This window comes from Lycorma delicatula, chromosome 8 (assembly GCF_047948215.1).
Source record: "Lycorma delicatula isolate Av1 chromosome 8, ASM4794821v1, whole genome shotgun sequence".
NCBI lineage: Eukaryota > Metazoa > Arthropoda > Insecta > Hemiptera > Fulgoridae > Lycorma > Lycorma delicatula.
This window is the reverse complement of record NC_134462.1, coordinates 87,757,687-87,772,440: the sequence shown is the minus strand read 5'-3', so window position 1 is coordinate 87,772,440 and position 14,754 is coordinate 87,757,687. Positions and strand designations below refer to the sequence as shown.

The window sequence follows — 14,754 nt, the reverse complement described above, 5'->3', positions numbered from 1 at the left end:
CAGGAAATAATCCATTTCAATAATAGTTAAAAATATTATAATAGTTAAAAAGCTGTCTGCTGACTAAAAAAAAAAAGCCAGGTGTAGATGAATATGCGAGTGAGTGAGTGAGCAAGCACATGTGTGTAGCAATGACACATCATTGCTACACACACAGAAAAGTGTGCCACAGATAATCTCTGTGGTACATTTTTCTCTTTTTTATGTTAATTAAAAAAAAATTGTAAACATAAAAATAACTAGTTAAATTTTAATCATTTTTATACAAACTTATGTAATTAAACATTGAATAAAAACAGTGATCTAAGAAAAGGATGGTACTGGAACAATAGTCATTAAGGACAAAGAAGAAACGAGGAAGAAATTATTATGAAAGGACAGAAAAATACGAAGAATGTTAGTGAACCAACCCACAACATATGAACAAACATAAAAGAATAAAAAAAACAACAAGAAGATTCCTTGTATATAGATATAAAAATTGTCCTTATCAGATTAGAATAACAAATGCAATCCACATCTGATGAATGAATTTGAAACATATTAGATCTCAACTCTTATCTTCCCAAAAAGAAAATTCTTATTGTTCATTAAGCATGAAAAGTTAATAAAGGAAGTGTGAATTGACTTAAAATAGGAAAGTAGTGATGTTACAAAAAAAAAAATCGTCAAATCTTACAGTTCATCAGCAACAGATGCATTTTCAGTTTGCTCTTTTGAAAGAGAAGTAAATTCAGAAGCATCAGATGTAAAATTCTGTAATTCATTAACAGCACAATTTTGATAATCACTATCACAGTCATCTTTATGTCTAATGACACTTTCATTTCCTTTGTCCTGATTAATACTAGCTTCATTTTCATTAATTTCTTTTTTTTCTTCCATTACATTTCCTCTTTCCAGTAAAGTTCCCTTATCAACATTATCTTCTTTTATATTTAACAGCCTACGTAAATTAATTGCTTTAAAATAAAATTATTACAACAGAGAATTTTATGTAAAATATAAAAATAAAAGACCAAAAAAGTATCAATCTGTACACAAAAGATGAATAATATTATTAATTTAATAATAAAATTCTATTACTCCTGCTTATATTACAAATCAAAAGCAGCATAACCATACAATAACAATAAAGAAGAAAATAATAGCGATTTAGAGTAAAATAGTAATAAGAGCTATGACAGTCGCACTTTTGAGATGAGAATATTGAACATGATGTACACAATTTCCTGTGGATCAGGCAATCCCCCCTCAGTGGAGACAGTGTAATTAACTGAACCTTAATGATTGAATTAATTAATAATATATATGATGAAATAAATAACTACAATTTTATCTGGTTTAAAATCCTGATTCATATTACATCATTACTAAACACAACTATTACAACAACCAATCAGTAGTGATATTAATCAGATAAAAAATTACAAAGAATATATACATTATTTATTATAAAATAACTGACTGAAAGTGATGCTATTAAAGAAATTACAAGCCTCTGAATGAATGGTGAGACTGATATTAATACAAATGCAAAGAAAACAGAATGAAGGTGAAAGAATATTGAATGTTAGCAAATATTTATTAAATATGATCAAATTGCTATAATGCTTAAAAAATTAAAAACTACAAATGATAGCTACAAATGACAGCATTTTTTTAATTATTGGAAATTGTTTTTCCTAAGGATCTTTAGAAGATAATTTGACAGCTGTTAATGGTGTCTGTTTAAATATGTCAGGAAGGTCCTTTAAATGAGATATAATATCTTTGTTCTGTTTGTTTAAAATCTTTTTGTCAAATTGGTGTGATTATAGTAAATTTCATACTGATTAAATGTGTTTTTATGTCTTGGGTTTTTACAAACTATGTATAAAATCTGCAAGTTATACTTAATGAATTTGTACATGTGTCTGATTTCTTTGCTGTAAATAGCAAAGTTGATCTGTTGAATGCAGTCATGTATATGTTCTTTGTATCAGTAGATGAATCTTCGTCTAATATGTCAGATATCATATTTAGTACAACCACTGTGCAGTTTAATCTGTATGCTCTTGTGTTCTGTTTGTAAATGTAGTTTGTCAGTTTGCTTTAGAGTTTATAAACGCATCTTGTGCATTTTGTTTATTCTGAAAGTGTCACAGTATTATTTTTTTTCTGAAAATGTTTGTGATTTTGTACGGCTGTTGGTTGATGTAAGTTGGAATTATTTTTTGTCATTAGGCAGGTATTTTTGATTTTGTTTGGTATCTAGACAATACATTGTCTAAGACAATGTATATATTGAATTCTATAAATTCTACAGTGTAATTTAACTTTTTTCTTAAGTTAATACTAACTTTGACTTCAAAATATAAAAAATAGGTAGTAAGTACACTTCTTTAAAATAAGTGTACAATATTTTTAAGACTGTTCTCAAGTTTCAAAACAGGTTCTATCAAGTATCCTTCATTCCTTTTCAAGAAATTTTTTGAAATATTAATAAAATTCTAGTTTTTAATACATCATACAATATATCAGGATGAAATTTAAAAATGTTGTCATTATTATCTCATACAGATGAAAGGAAATCAAATGGAATAATTTGATTTATTTTATTACTCTACTATAAAAAATTGAATTAATCATGATGTTTGGGAAAAGGTTTTTTTTTCTACGTAGAGGTAACTTTCACTCAGTCACAAGCATTACTCTTCAAGTAATTACAGTTAAATTTATTGTTGGGGAGTTTTCTTCTAGATTGATCGTAAACACATTGCACTTAGAATGTTATAAAAATCTGCATTAGATCTGAACAGTACATCTTATCAGTTCAAAATAAAGATAAATTTTTTTGCTTTTTTTAAAAAATAAAACTGATCATTAATATGTCCAACCAGGAATATAATTAGCTAAAAGTAATTAGAAAATTAGTTCACTGAAAATAAAAACTGAATAGAAAATAATGTTTACTATAATAAAAAATAATAAATGATAGTCACAGAATTTAAAACAATTATAGAATTTAAAACACAAGGCAAATTAACTAATCTAGTGCTGCCAAATGCACCAATTACAGGAAAAACATACACAAGGGCAAACTCTAATTTAAATATTAAATAAAAATCAATAACAGAAAAATGCCCCTCATATAGGAAGTAACAGTCAAGTATCAATTACAATAATTCATGTAACAACAAGAAAATATCAGTTAAGAGAGATGAAGTATAAATTTTAATTCAAATGTATTCCTAAACATAAAATCACTAATAACTACACAGTATGAAAAAAAGAGGAATAAAATAATAAAAATATAAACATAAACCCACTTATTATTCTTATTATAGATATATATTATTTTAAATGTATAAAACAATCAATTTTAACACATGATGTAAAATCAAAATAAATTAAACATTTTAAATAAGTCTGTTTTGAATTTTTTTTTAATAAATCAACACATAAGCATGAAGGCAAGTTGACAAATTTTGCCTCTGCTATATTTTCAATTAAGGTAAAAAAAAATCAGGACAATTAATTATAAGAGATCTGTTTAATTCTTGTGGCTAGTTATGGTAGGAAGGATCAGGATGAAACCAACTGTCTAGACAAGAGATTTATCTCCTCTCCATTGTAATATATCTCCACTTCATCATGAGCATACAGCCACTCACAGTTCATTTCTACATAGCAGATATTGAAACAGAAGGGTATTCTGACAGTCACTTTAAATAGAGTGCGGTAACTGAATTCTTATTTACACAAAAAATCTCTGTGTGAAATTACAAATGAATGCAAGATATTTATGGTGATAAACAGGTTAATGTGAGTAAAATAAGATGCTTGATTAATTGATTCAAAAATAAACTCAGAAAGCCATGAAATGGAAAGCCTGAGGCTTTCCATTTCTTTCTTACACCAACTGACAATTTTATTGCAATTGCAATAATAATATGATCAGAGAAAATCATTGCATCAAACAAACAGAAAATTATATAACACCAGAGACTTTTAAAGGGGTGAGACATATTACTAGTATTCTTGAATTTACAAAGTTTGTGCCAGATGGGTTCTGTGCTTGCAGACAATGACAAGAAAGCTGAGAGTTAGTGTTTCTTAGGAGGTAAAAAAATAAATAATCAAAAATAGTTGTCTAGATTTCAAAATAAAGGAATATCTCTATTTTTCTTCTTCAACCTATTTACAGTCCTTCAACTTGAAGGACTGTAAATTAAGAGCTCCAGAAATAACTTCAATTGACTATTGTGAAAAAAGAATTCAATAAATGCCATCTTAAGATAGATAAAAACTACTGGAACAGCTAAAAATATTAAATTAAATATTATGCTGCAAATTAAATAATTATACTGAAAAAAATTGTTCTAAACTATAATTTGCATTTTGAAAGTGTATTATAACTTATTGGTGAGCTTGACAGTAAGATAACAGATTAACTAAAATTAGTTTGATAATAATTATATGCATGATATGGAATAAATAAGAATACAACATTATAATAGAAGAAAAAGAAGGAATTGTCTAGTGCATTTGAAATGTAAATATTCACCTACATAAACATGATTATATACTGAGGGATTATATTATGTGCATTGCGAAGAATGTTTTCTGCAAAGGTTGGTAATCCTGACTTGTGTCAGTTTGCTTCTGCAAGCCAGTCAGGCTGGTAACCTTAAGACGAGAAGGTGTATCTGGTTCCTTGTTCATTATGTGTTTTTAATATTTTTGTTGCATCTGAATGGCTAAGACAGTGTCTTTCTGTGCAGTCAAAATGGTGTTAACTTAAAAACAGTGAATATTTCTCATTGAATACGTCTTCTGTAGGCATGGCAAGTACACACAGGGAAAGACAAATTTTCTGATAGATTTCCTGGTACATAGGTTCCTAATCAACATAGTGTAAGGGTACTAATGGAGGGATTTTTTAAAATTTGACCGGTAAAGTACTATGAGCCAAGTGGTAGACCACTTGAAGAACTCGAAGAAAAACTGCAAGACAACAGCTGCTATGCAAGTAGTCCCACCAAGTCCATGCAAAAATTGGCCAACACAAAACATTGGTGTTGCACTTGCACACAAGGTAGTTCATCTGAACCTGTCTCATCCCAATTACAAGGGTTTGTGCATGCACAGAATTCATGTTTATGGTCTGCCAACAACCCATATGTTATTCATGAGATCCCTCCCTCTACATGACCAGAAGATTGGGGTACAGATTGCAATATCCAGAAGAATAGTCCACCCAATATTCTTTGCATAAACAGAAAATTCAGCAGAGCGAAATCATTAACCAGTTCATGGAAGTGATACCCAATGATGAAATTAATAATTCTTGGATTCTACAAAACATTGAATCATTTCTAAGGACTTGTGGCCACTTCACTCTGCAGACATAAGCCCACTGGATTTTTAATGATTATGTAAAATATAATGTTTATTGAGGAAACCCCCATAGACTCCAGGAACTCCAAACTGCTATTTCTGAATCTACCAAGAACATTCCACATGAACAACTTGTGAGGGGGTTTGAGAACAAAAAGAAATGCTTGCAGATATGTCTGGATGTTGATGGGGACCATTTCCAACCATTATTGTTAAGATCAATGTTATACAGAATGTATCACACGTTTTCCCGGGATTTTCATAACCTATCCTATTAATGAAAATAATAGGAAAAGTTAATATAAATATATGTCCTAAAATGCTTCATTCGCAAATTACAGCAAGCGAAAGATTTCGTAGATTTCAGCTACTCGTAAAATCGAATAAAATAGATCCCAGAATTGTATCAATTGTATCTCCAGTAGTTTTTGAGAAATCTGGGGTGAAAACCAATAAACTGGGGTAAAATCCCTGTTCTTTATGTTTGACATACAATAACATTGTTAAATGAGTAAAAAACAAGTAAGAACTATTAAACAAAACTTGTTGAGAACTTAATTCTGAACAAAATGGTGTAAGATAAGTTGAACAAAGAAAAGTTAGAAAAATTTGAATTTTATTTAGAAACAGTACACTACACCAAAGTATATTATACATATCAGTGAGCCTGCTATTTTCAACACATTTCTTGGCATGCTTCTATACTGGTTTGTTGCTCTTTTTGGTTCTTCAGGGCTGTCCTTCAGTTGCTCGCTGCATCCATAATGTGTACAATTAATTCTTCACGAGAATGTATTTTTGTTTTGTAGAGCATTTTTCCTCCATCCACGGATGGAAAAATCTAAAGGTGTTAGATCGGCGATCTTGGTGGCCAAGAATGTGGGGATATCCACAACCTATCCATTTCTGAGGGAAATGATGATTTAAGTGAGTGGAAACAGCACAAGAGAAATGGGGAACTGTGCCATCATCCTGAAGTATACTTTGCATCTCAGCACTAAAGGAACGTCTTCAAACAGCTGTGGCTGTTCTTGAGGAAAGTGCAAGTAGAGCTCAGAATTTAAGCAGCCAGGAAACATGAACAGTCCAAACTGCTGATTGTAAGAAGGCCATATCATATACTGATGCTAAATCGGAATTGAAAATTGCCTTCCACCATTTATTGAGGATTTACTTCTGTCCATGTATGCACACTGCATAAGTTGTTGATACCATCTCGAGTGAGATTTGTCCCATCGGTAAACAAAACATACCTGTAGAGTTTGTTGATTTGTATTGCAGAACTCCAAGTAAAGCAGACCATCTCCTAGGGGTAGATGTTGAACTGCTGTTTCTGATAAGGATAAAACTTGTTTTGTTTAAGTGTCCTCCAAACAATTGAATATGAAACTCTATCTGCTCAGAAAGACTTCATGTATTGACACCTAGACTGCGCTGAACTGCATCAATAATAATTTCATCAATAACATAAGTGTTGTGTTGGACAGATAGATTTTAGATGGTACAAATACTTTTTAAGGAACCTGTTTCCCAAAGATTGTGATAAGTCGCACTAATTGTTTTGGCATCTGGAATACTGCAATTCGGCAAACGTATTTTATATTCTATTGCAGCAGCTGTATAGCATTACCACTGCACACCTCAATATGAATTACCACCATCCCAGCATACTTCCTCTGTTGTAAATAAGTACGGCATTACTTCAATGGCAAATCGATCACATTCAAACTAAAATTCACAGAACCTTAGCTAACGACAGCACAGTTTACAGTACCTAATATAATACCTTACAGAATGATTTAAATACTAATACAGTATTGCGCATTGTTGATCTGCTGTTGTTATTTTATTGACAACTTAGAAATAATTTTTCAAATAATTTATTGTATTTGTCATTAACAAACAAATTACAAGTAATTTTTACTCATTTATTGTTTTTTTTAGAATTTTTGTATACTTTCCAATATCAAAAAAATTTTTTAACAGTATTTTGATTTGCTCAGTAAAATTTTGTTTTTACAAATTTTTCACGTCACTAAAAAATAATTTGGTTTTTGTTTGCATTAAATACATACTTTTCTGACAAATGTAGTAACAAACCTTTTCTAAATAAAATTTGAAGTTTCCTAACTTTTTTTTTTGTTTTATTCAACTTATGTTACATTATTTTGTTCAGAATTAAATTCTCTACAAGTTTCTTTTTTTTAAGTTTTATGTATTTACTACCCATTTAACAAAGTTTAAACATAAAAAGCAGGGTTTTTTTAATTCAATTTATTGGTTTTCATGCCAGATTTCTCAAAAACTACTGCAGATTTGATTCTTGTACCAATTTTATTCAATTTTTCAGGTCAAAAATTATAAGAAATAACTAATTCTGACCTTAATTAAAGTTGTAAAAATTTCAGTATGACCTATATTTATATAAAGTTACAGTTGTAACTCATAAATGAAGCATTTTAGTAAATATGTTTACATGAACTTTTTCCATTATTTTCACAAATAGAATAGGTTATGAAAGTCCCAGGAGAACTTCATGATACACTGTATATTGCTGTATTAGTGCATAACAGGTGTAGTTACTGTTGTAGTACTAATGTAGTTTATGTTATGTACCTTAAATTTTCTTTTAGGTTACCAGCATTAAGATTAAATATATATATATATATATATATATATATATATACACACGAAAAACATATACAACTATAGCACTTTCCAAGTCAATACTTAATTAACAACAGTTAAAATAATAAATTACATAAAAAATATCACATAAACTGCTTTGTCATTTATTATTAAAAACTCTGTCCCACATCAAGGTATGATATTAAGTCACTTGACTCAATGTAATGTGTAATTTATAATTTTAACTGCTGACTATGAAGTATTGAATTTGAAAGCGTTATAGTTGGTAAGCATTTTTTACATTTTAATATACTATATTTGATGGTTTTGATTTTACAATTTTATTAAATTAATTCAATACAGTGGAAGAAATATTTGATAAAATAATATATTTTATATATATGTGGTCTGTAAATAAAGTAACGAGACTAGTTTTTTTTGACAGCCAAAGTGGCAACACTGTAAAATTACTAGTAAACATTTGGCTATATGAACAGCTGATTTATATTAGGTATTAATATTTTTAGTCTATTGTTACTATGTGAGATGTAAACAAATTTTTCGTGAAACGAGTTTTTGTTATGTTAAAAAATGAGTGATACTAATTATGAGCAAGGTTGTCCAATCAAGTTTTGTGTTAAATTCAGTGAAAATGCTACTTAAACTTTTTTAAAATTGAAAAGAGCAAATGGAGATGACATTCTGTCATGAGCACAAGTTTTTAGGTAGTTTAAAACATTTTTATATGGCCGGGAATCAGTTGTGGACAAACTATGCTCTGGAAGGCCGTTAATGTCAAAAAGTGATGACAATGTTGAGCAAATCAGACTTGATAAGGTACGACTGGTGATTAATTGTCAGAATGATTGCAGAATAATTGTATTTGAACCATATCACAGTCCATCAAATTTTGACAAACGAATTGGACATGAAAAAAGTTTATGCAAAATTGGTCCCAAAAAACCTCACTGTTAAACAAAAAAACAACAGGGTGGAAGTGTGCCGTGATCTTCTAGGACAATCTAGGATCGCCCTAGATGATCCTGATTTTCTAAAAAAATGTTATTACTGGTGATGAATCTTGGATATTTGAGTACGACCCAGAAACAAAACGCCACAGTAAGGAGTGGCTTACTTCAAACTCACCATGTCCCAAAAAAGCAAAAATGAGCAAATCAAAAATCAAAATCATGCTAATTTGCTTCTTCGATAGTAAAGGCATTGTCCATAAGGAGTTTTTGCCTATGTACAAACTTTAAATCAATATGTTTACCGAGAAACTCTTAAAAAACTGCAGAAAAGAGTTGCCTGCGTGAGACAGCCATCAAAGACCACTGGATGCTGTATCATGACAATGCACCTTGTTACAATGCACTCTCAATTAATGAGCTTTTGGGAAAGAAATGCATTTCTGTAGTTCCTCAACCACCTTATTCACCTGACGAGTCCTACGACTTTTTCCTGTTCCTAATTTTAAAAACACATCCAAGGACACCATTTTGGAACAGTAGAAAACGTAAAAAAAATGTAACCGACCCTCTGAAGGATATTCCAATTTCTGAGTTCCAACACTGCTATGAAGATTGGGAAAACTATTTGAAGCATTACATGGCTTCTCAAAGGAACTATTTCAAAGGTGAAAATCTATGTATAATTGGATTGTAAATAAAAAGTTTTTCTGAACCAGTCTCATTACTTTATTTACAGACCTCACATATATAAATATATATATTTATTTAAAGACAATAAAGAAATTATGCTTATCTTATATAAAAAAAATTTAAATTTTAAATCCATTTTTCTTTGGAGGTTTCAATTTTAATTACAATTTTGATTAATGATTGCATATTCTAATATAATATAAACTCATTTATTAATCAATCAGTCTCTACATTATCTGACTTCAATTTTTTTTTTGTTTTTTTTTTTTATCAAAATACATCCTTTAAATGCATAAGTCATCATAATAAATAAAAAAAATATTCATATTACTACAAATGTTTTTGAGAATAAAAAAAATTATTACACAACATTAAAACTGAAAAAGAAAACCCAAAACAAAACTTTAAAAAAAATGATAAATAGTACATTAATATTAAGATTACCCAGAATGTGGAGAATCTTCATATTTTGCTAAACCTTTGCTGTTATCAACATTATCTTTTTTAATAACCTCAACATGTAAACTTGAGTCATCCTCCATATTGTTTATAATACTAAAATGTTTTCAAATCTGAAACAGAAACACGTAACTGAAAGAACAAAAAAAAAAACATTTTACATTCATATAAACAACATTTTATTAATTTTAAGTTTTAAATATAAGATCACTGATAGTTATTAATTAGTAGAAATGAAGGCATCACACAATTTTTTACACTGGATTAAATAATACATACATATGCTTTTGCAATCTTACACTACAAAATAATTCACCAAAAGTACCAGGATCATTGCATTTTCATGAATTCCTTATTGATACTAAATGCCAGTTAAAAAAATCCTTAAGCCCTTCCTTCTACTCAACTCACTGTATAATCTAGAATGGTTTTTCAATTTAATAATAATGTTTTAAGAACAGTTTAGATAGATCAAATATATTTTAGTTACGCCATGATTAAGCATATTTACAATGATTATGGTAAATAATTCTTAATGATGAATTATTCAATATCTTGTGTAATCTGTAATTTCTAGTTGCATTAATTTAATAAAATTAATTCTGTACTCTGTTACATGCAGCATATGCATGAACACATAAGTTTATCTATTGCATATTGTGTTTAATGTTAGTAATTATTGTTGTATTCTGTATAATGAAGAATACTGATCAACATTTTTCTGGTAAAAATCTATGATCAATATTCAATTCTGTTATGAAAATAAAATTTAATGAAATATTTATAATACTGTTCAAAGTTTCATTTTTTATGTTACATTCAAAACAGTTCAGCCAAATTAATACCTGTGTATGACAAATGGATTGGCATTGGCATCTGCATCGTATTAGCAGAATCAAACTACCAGTAGAGAATGGTATCAAAATTGTAATAGCCAACTGAAAGTGGGGCAGTCAATTCTTTAATGAGGGGGATTCTGCAGATGAGTTTGTCTGGGAATTTAGAATCCTACTAGGGATTTGTATAAAAAGATATAGTGGCTGATATTCTTATCAGGAAAGCCTCATACTTCTCTTATAATTAATTAATTGATCAAGAAGATTGATCAGTTAGCGTTTTTCTGCCTCAGACATTAACTTAGATGTGTTGCATGCAATATTTGCTCTAACAATAGAACACCACATCCAAATCACATTAAATTAAAAATAATTCTAACTTCTATCTCTTGACATTACACATAAAAGGAAACAAAACAGAATTAATAACAGTTTCTATATTCTAACTAACAATTGTAAAATCATCTATGATTATTACACACACTATTTAACTGAAATAGAATGCAAAAGAAGTAACAAACAAATAAAATCAATTAACTGGCTGCCATTTTCTCAACTGGAAATTAAATATCTTAGCTGATTTTCACCTAGATGAATTTATTTTCTTCTATGGTTCAAGAAATAAGCCCTTAGAACATGAGAACTTGATTTGTTTGAACAGTCACCCAGAATGTACGAGGTGCGACAATAAAGTAATGAGACTGATTTTTCTTTGCAAGATGTGGCAACCCTGCAGCTTGCATAGGCACACCATCTTTGACCTTGGTCTATAAGCTACTTCTAGTCCAAGCGGCACACTGATGCAACTGCTCAGTCGTGAGTTGTGCTGTAATAAGTGAACACGTGTTTGTGTGTCTCGTCACAGAAATGAAACCGCAAAATATTGCGCAACGGTATGCCATTTCTTTTTGCGTTAAATTGGGTGAAAACACGACAACAACTTATGGTAAGCTTCAGAAGGCTTTTGGAGAGGAGGTTATGTCAAGAGCTCAAGTTTTTCGGTGGCATAAAATTTTTAGTGAAGGTAGAACGAATGTTGTAGATGAAGACCGCAGTGAACAACCATCAACCTCACGGACAGACATCAACTTGACCAAGGTGTGTGAAATCGTACGATCTGATCGAAGATTATCCGTGAAAATGATTGCAGAAGAACTCAACATCAATCGAGAAACAATTCATCTAATATTAACTGAAGATCTTGGTATGAGAAAGATTTGTGCAAAAATGGTCCCCAAAAATCTCACACAACAACAGCGAGAAACACGGAAAAATGTGGCAGCCGATCTGTTAGAGCAAACGGAAATCAATCCAGATTTGTTGAGCCATGTTATCACTAGTGATGAAGGTTGGATTTTTCAATACAATCCAGAGACAAAACGCCAAAGTTTGCAATGGCGCTCAAAGGGATCACCCAGACCAAAAAAAGCTCGCATGTCAAAGTTAAAAGTGAAATGCATGCTTGTGTGCTTCTTCGATTCCAAGAGAATTGTTTATAAAGAGTGGAAAGCCTCCTGGACAAACAGTTAACCAATATTTCTACAAAGAAATTTTAGAAAGACTTCGTAAACGAGTTCTTCGTGTCCGTGCCAACATTGCTGATAATTGGATTCTGCATCACGATAATGCGCCATCCCATACTGTTCTGTCAGTACAGCAATTTTAACCTCAAAACAAATTTCAGTACTACCACAGCCACCTTATTCACCAGATATCGCTCCGAGCGACTTTTTTCTATTTCCAAGAGTCAAATTGCAGTCAAGGGACACCATTTTCAAACAACACAAGATGTCCAAAAAGCTGTGACAAGGGACACAAACACGTGTTCACTTATTACAGCACAACTCACGACTGAGCAGTTGCATCAATGTGCCGCTTGGACTAGAAGTAGCTTATTGACCAAGGTCAAAGAACAAGCTGCAGGGTTGCCACATCTTGCAAAGAAAAATCAGTCTCATTACTTTATTTTCGCACCTCGTATGTGAAGCTCAGTCATTAAGAAACAGAGCAGACAGAATAAAAAATAAGAATTATAGCATCGAATGATAATGTTTTGCACAATGATAGAATAATTTATTTTCTTTTCAATAATGCAAATATTGAATATTTGCATTATTTAAAAGCATTTTTTGCATTTATTTAAAAGAGTGATCACTCTTTTTAGAAGGATAAAAATACGGACTACAAAATACAATTCAATAAAGTTACTACTAATCTTATAGATTCCAGGGATGGCATTATATGTTCATAGTAAATACATTACAACAGACACAATGAAAATGGATATCTCATTTTCTTTGTATTGTCAAACACTATCTGAACATCCTAAAGACACAGGATTGATTTATATCATAAATTGTGTAAATTATTCACATTTTTTTGCCTTAAATCAATGATTGACTATCCTATTTAAAAAGTAGTAAAAAAATAAATGTAAAATCAAAATATTTTTTAAATGACAATAAAAGTTGTTAATATGCAATGAAATTAAAAATGAATTAGTTGAGGATAATAGAAATGTAAAATACAAAAATATGCATACAGATGTATATATTTGATAATACTTGCGTAGTCAAATATCAAATGGGATAGGTCTTAAGAAATTAATTCAAAATGTAAAAATTTCCTAATTAATATTAAATAACTGAATAAATATCACAGTTACATCTGTAAAAAAGGAACAGTAAAAATAAAATTTAACTAATTACAATATCAGATGACTTATTCAAAATAAACTGTCTTAGGATTTTAAAATAACCCATGAAATATTAATTAATATTCATTAAGTTAATTTACTAACTGAAATAATGATAAATGGAAAACAAATTAAAAAGAGACTCTTCATGACACAAAGTAAATACTATCAATCTATTTTTATAGCTACATAAAAACTTTCATTTCACCCATTAATGTTATTTAAAAATATAGAAGGTGCACATACTGAATGATTTGTTCTAGGAAAAGGATGCTGTCTACACTCAACCTTGTTTACCACGATATGAAATAAAATTCTTAAGAAAATGCTGGAAGAAGATAAATTGTGTAAGGTTTATATGATGTTTCTAGGAGATGTAAAAAAAGATTTAACTAATTATTAAAAAGTGAAGATATTTCAACAGAATATAGTACAAAGCTGAATGTTAAAATGAAAGTAACATGAAAATGTAAACAAAAGAAGGAAGAACTGAACAAAAAAAAGATTTCAAAGATTCTTAAGTCTTAGGAAGCATGTTAAAGAATACTGCCAGACAGGAAAAGGAAATAAAACCCAGAAGAGCAATTGCTAAAGAAACCATCTGATACAAAAGTATCATTATTATATAGCATTAAGTTAGGTATGAAGATGGGCATTTGAAATGTATTTCTGTATGGTTGCAAAACATGGACATTAGGAAGGGAAAAAGATGGGTTGAAGGCAGTTGAAATTTATATGGATAAACTAGATGAAAAAACTAATGAACAGAATAAATGAGAACAGAGCTTAATCAGAAAAATACAAAATATTAATTTTTTTTTTTTGCAAACAATCAGAACAGGTATTATCACCTCCCATCCAAGGCAAAATTATTCTGCAATACAATTAACAATAAATTTAAAATAAAGAAACAATCAATAATAAAAACAATTTTATCAAACTACATGAAGGATATTTTTTAAATCAATGGCAGTAGGGGAAAACCAAATACATTTAAGGATTGTAAAGAGACCCACACACAAAGGGAAAATATTGTTACAGTATCATTTGACAAGGAAGTATTAAGTATTTGACATGGTCAGAACATACCATG

The 14,754-nt window shown here is 29.8% G+C and overlaps 1 protein-coding gene across 4 annotated transcripts in view; it reads right to left on the bottom strand.

Moving 5' to 3' along the window:
- LOC142328739 (uncharacterized) overlaps window positions 1–14,754 on the bottom strand; it is a 131,455-nt gene that overhangs the window by 69,152 nt on the left and 47,549 nt on the right. For 3 of the 4 annotated variants that reach the window (XM_075372724.1, XM_075372723.1, XM_075372725.1), the window contains 2 exons: window positions 10,116–10,243; window positions 680–946 (listed from right to left, as the gene is read on the bottom strand). In XM_075372724.1, coding sequence (XP_075228839.1) covers window positions 680–946; window positions 10,116–10,213 — 365 coding nt within the window. In that variant the 5' untranslated portion in view covers window positions 10,214–10,243. The remainder of the gene's footprint in view (window positions 1–679; window positions 947–10,115; window positions 10,244–14,754) is intronic. The other variant, XM_075372726.1, reaches the window with a different exon arrangement.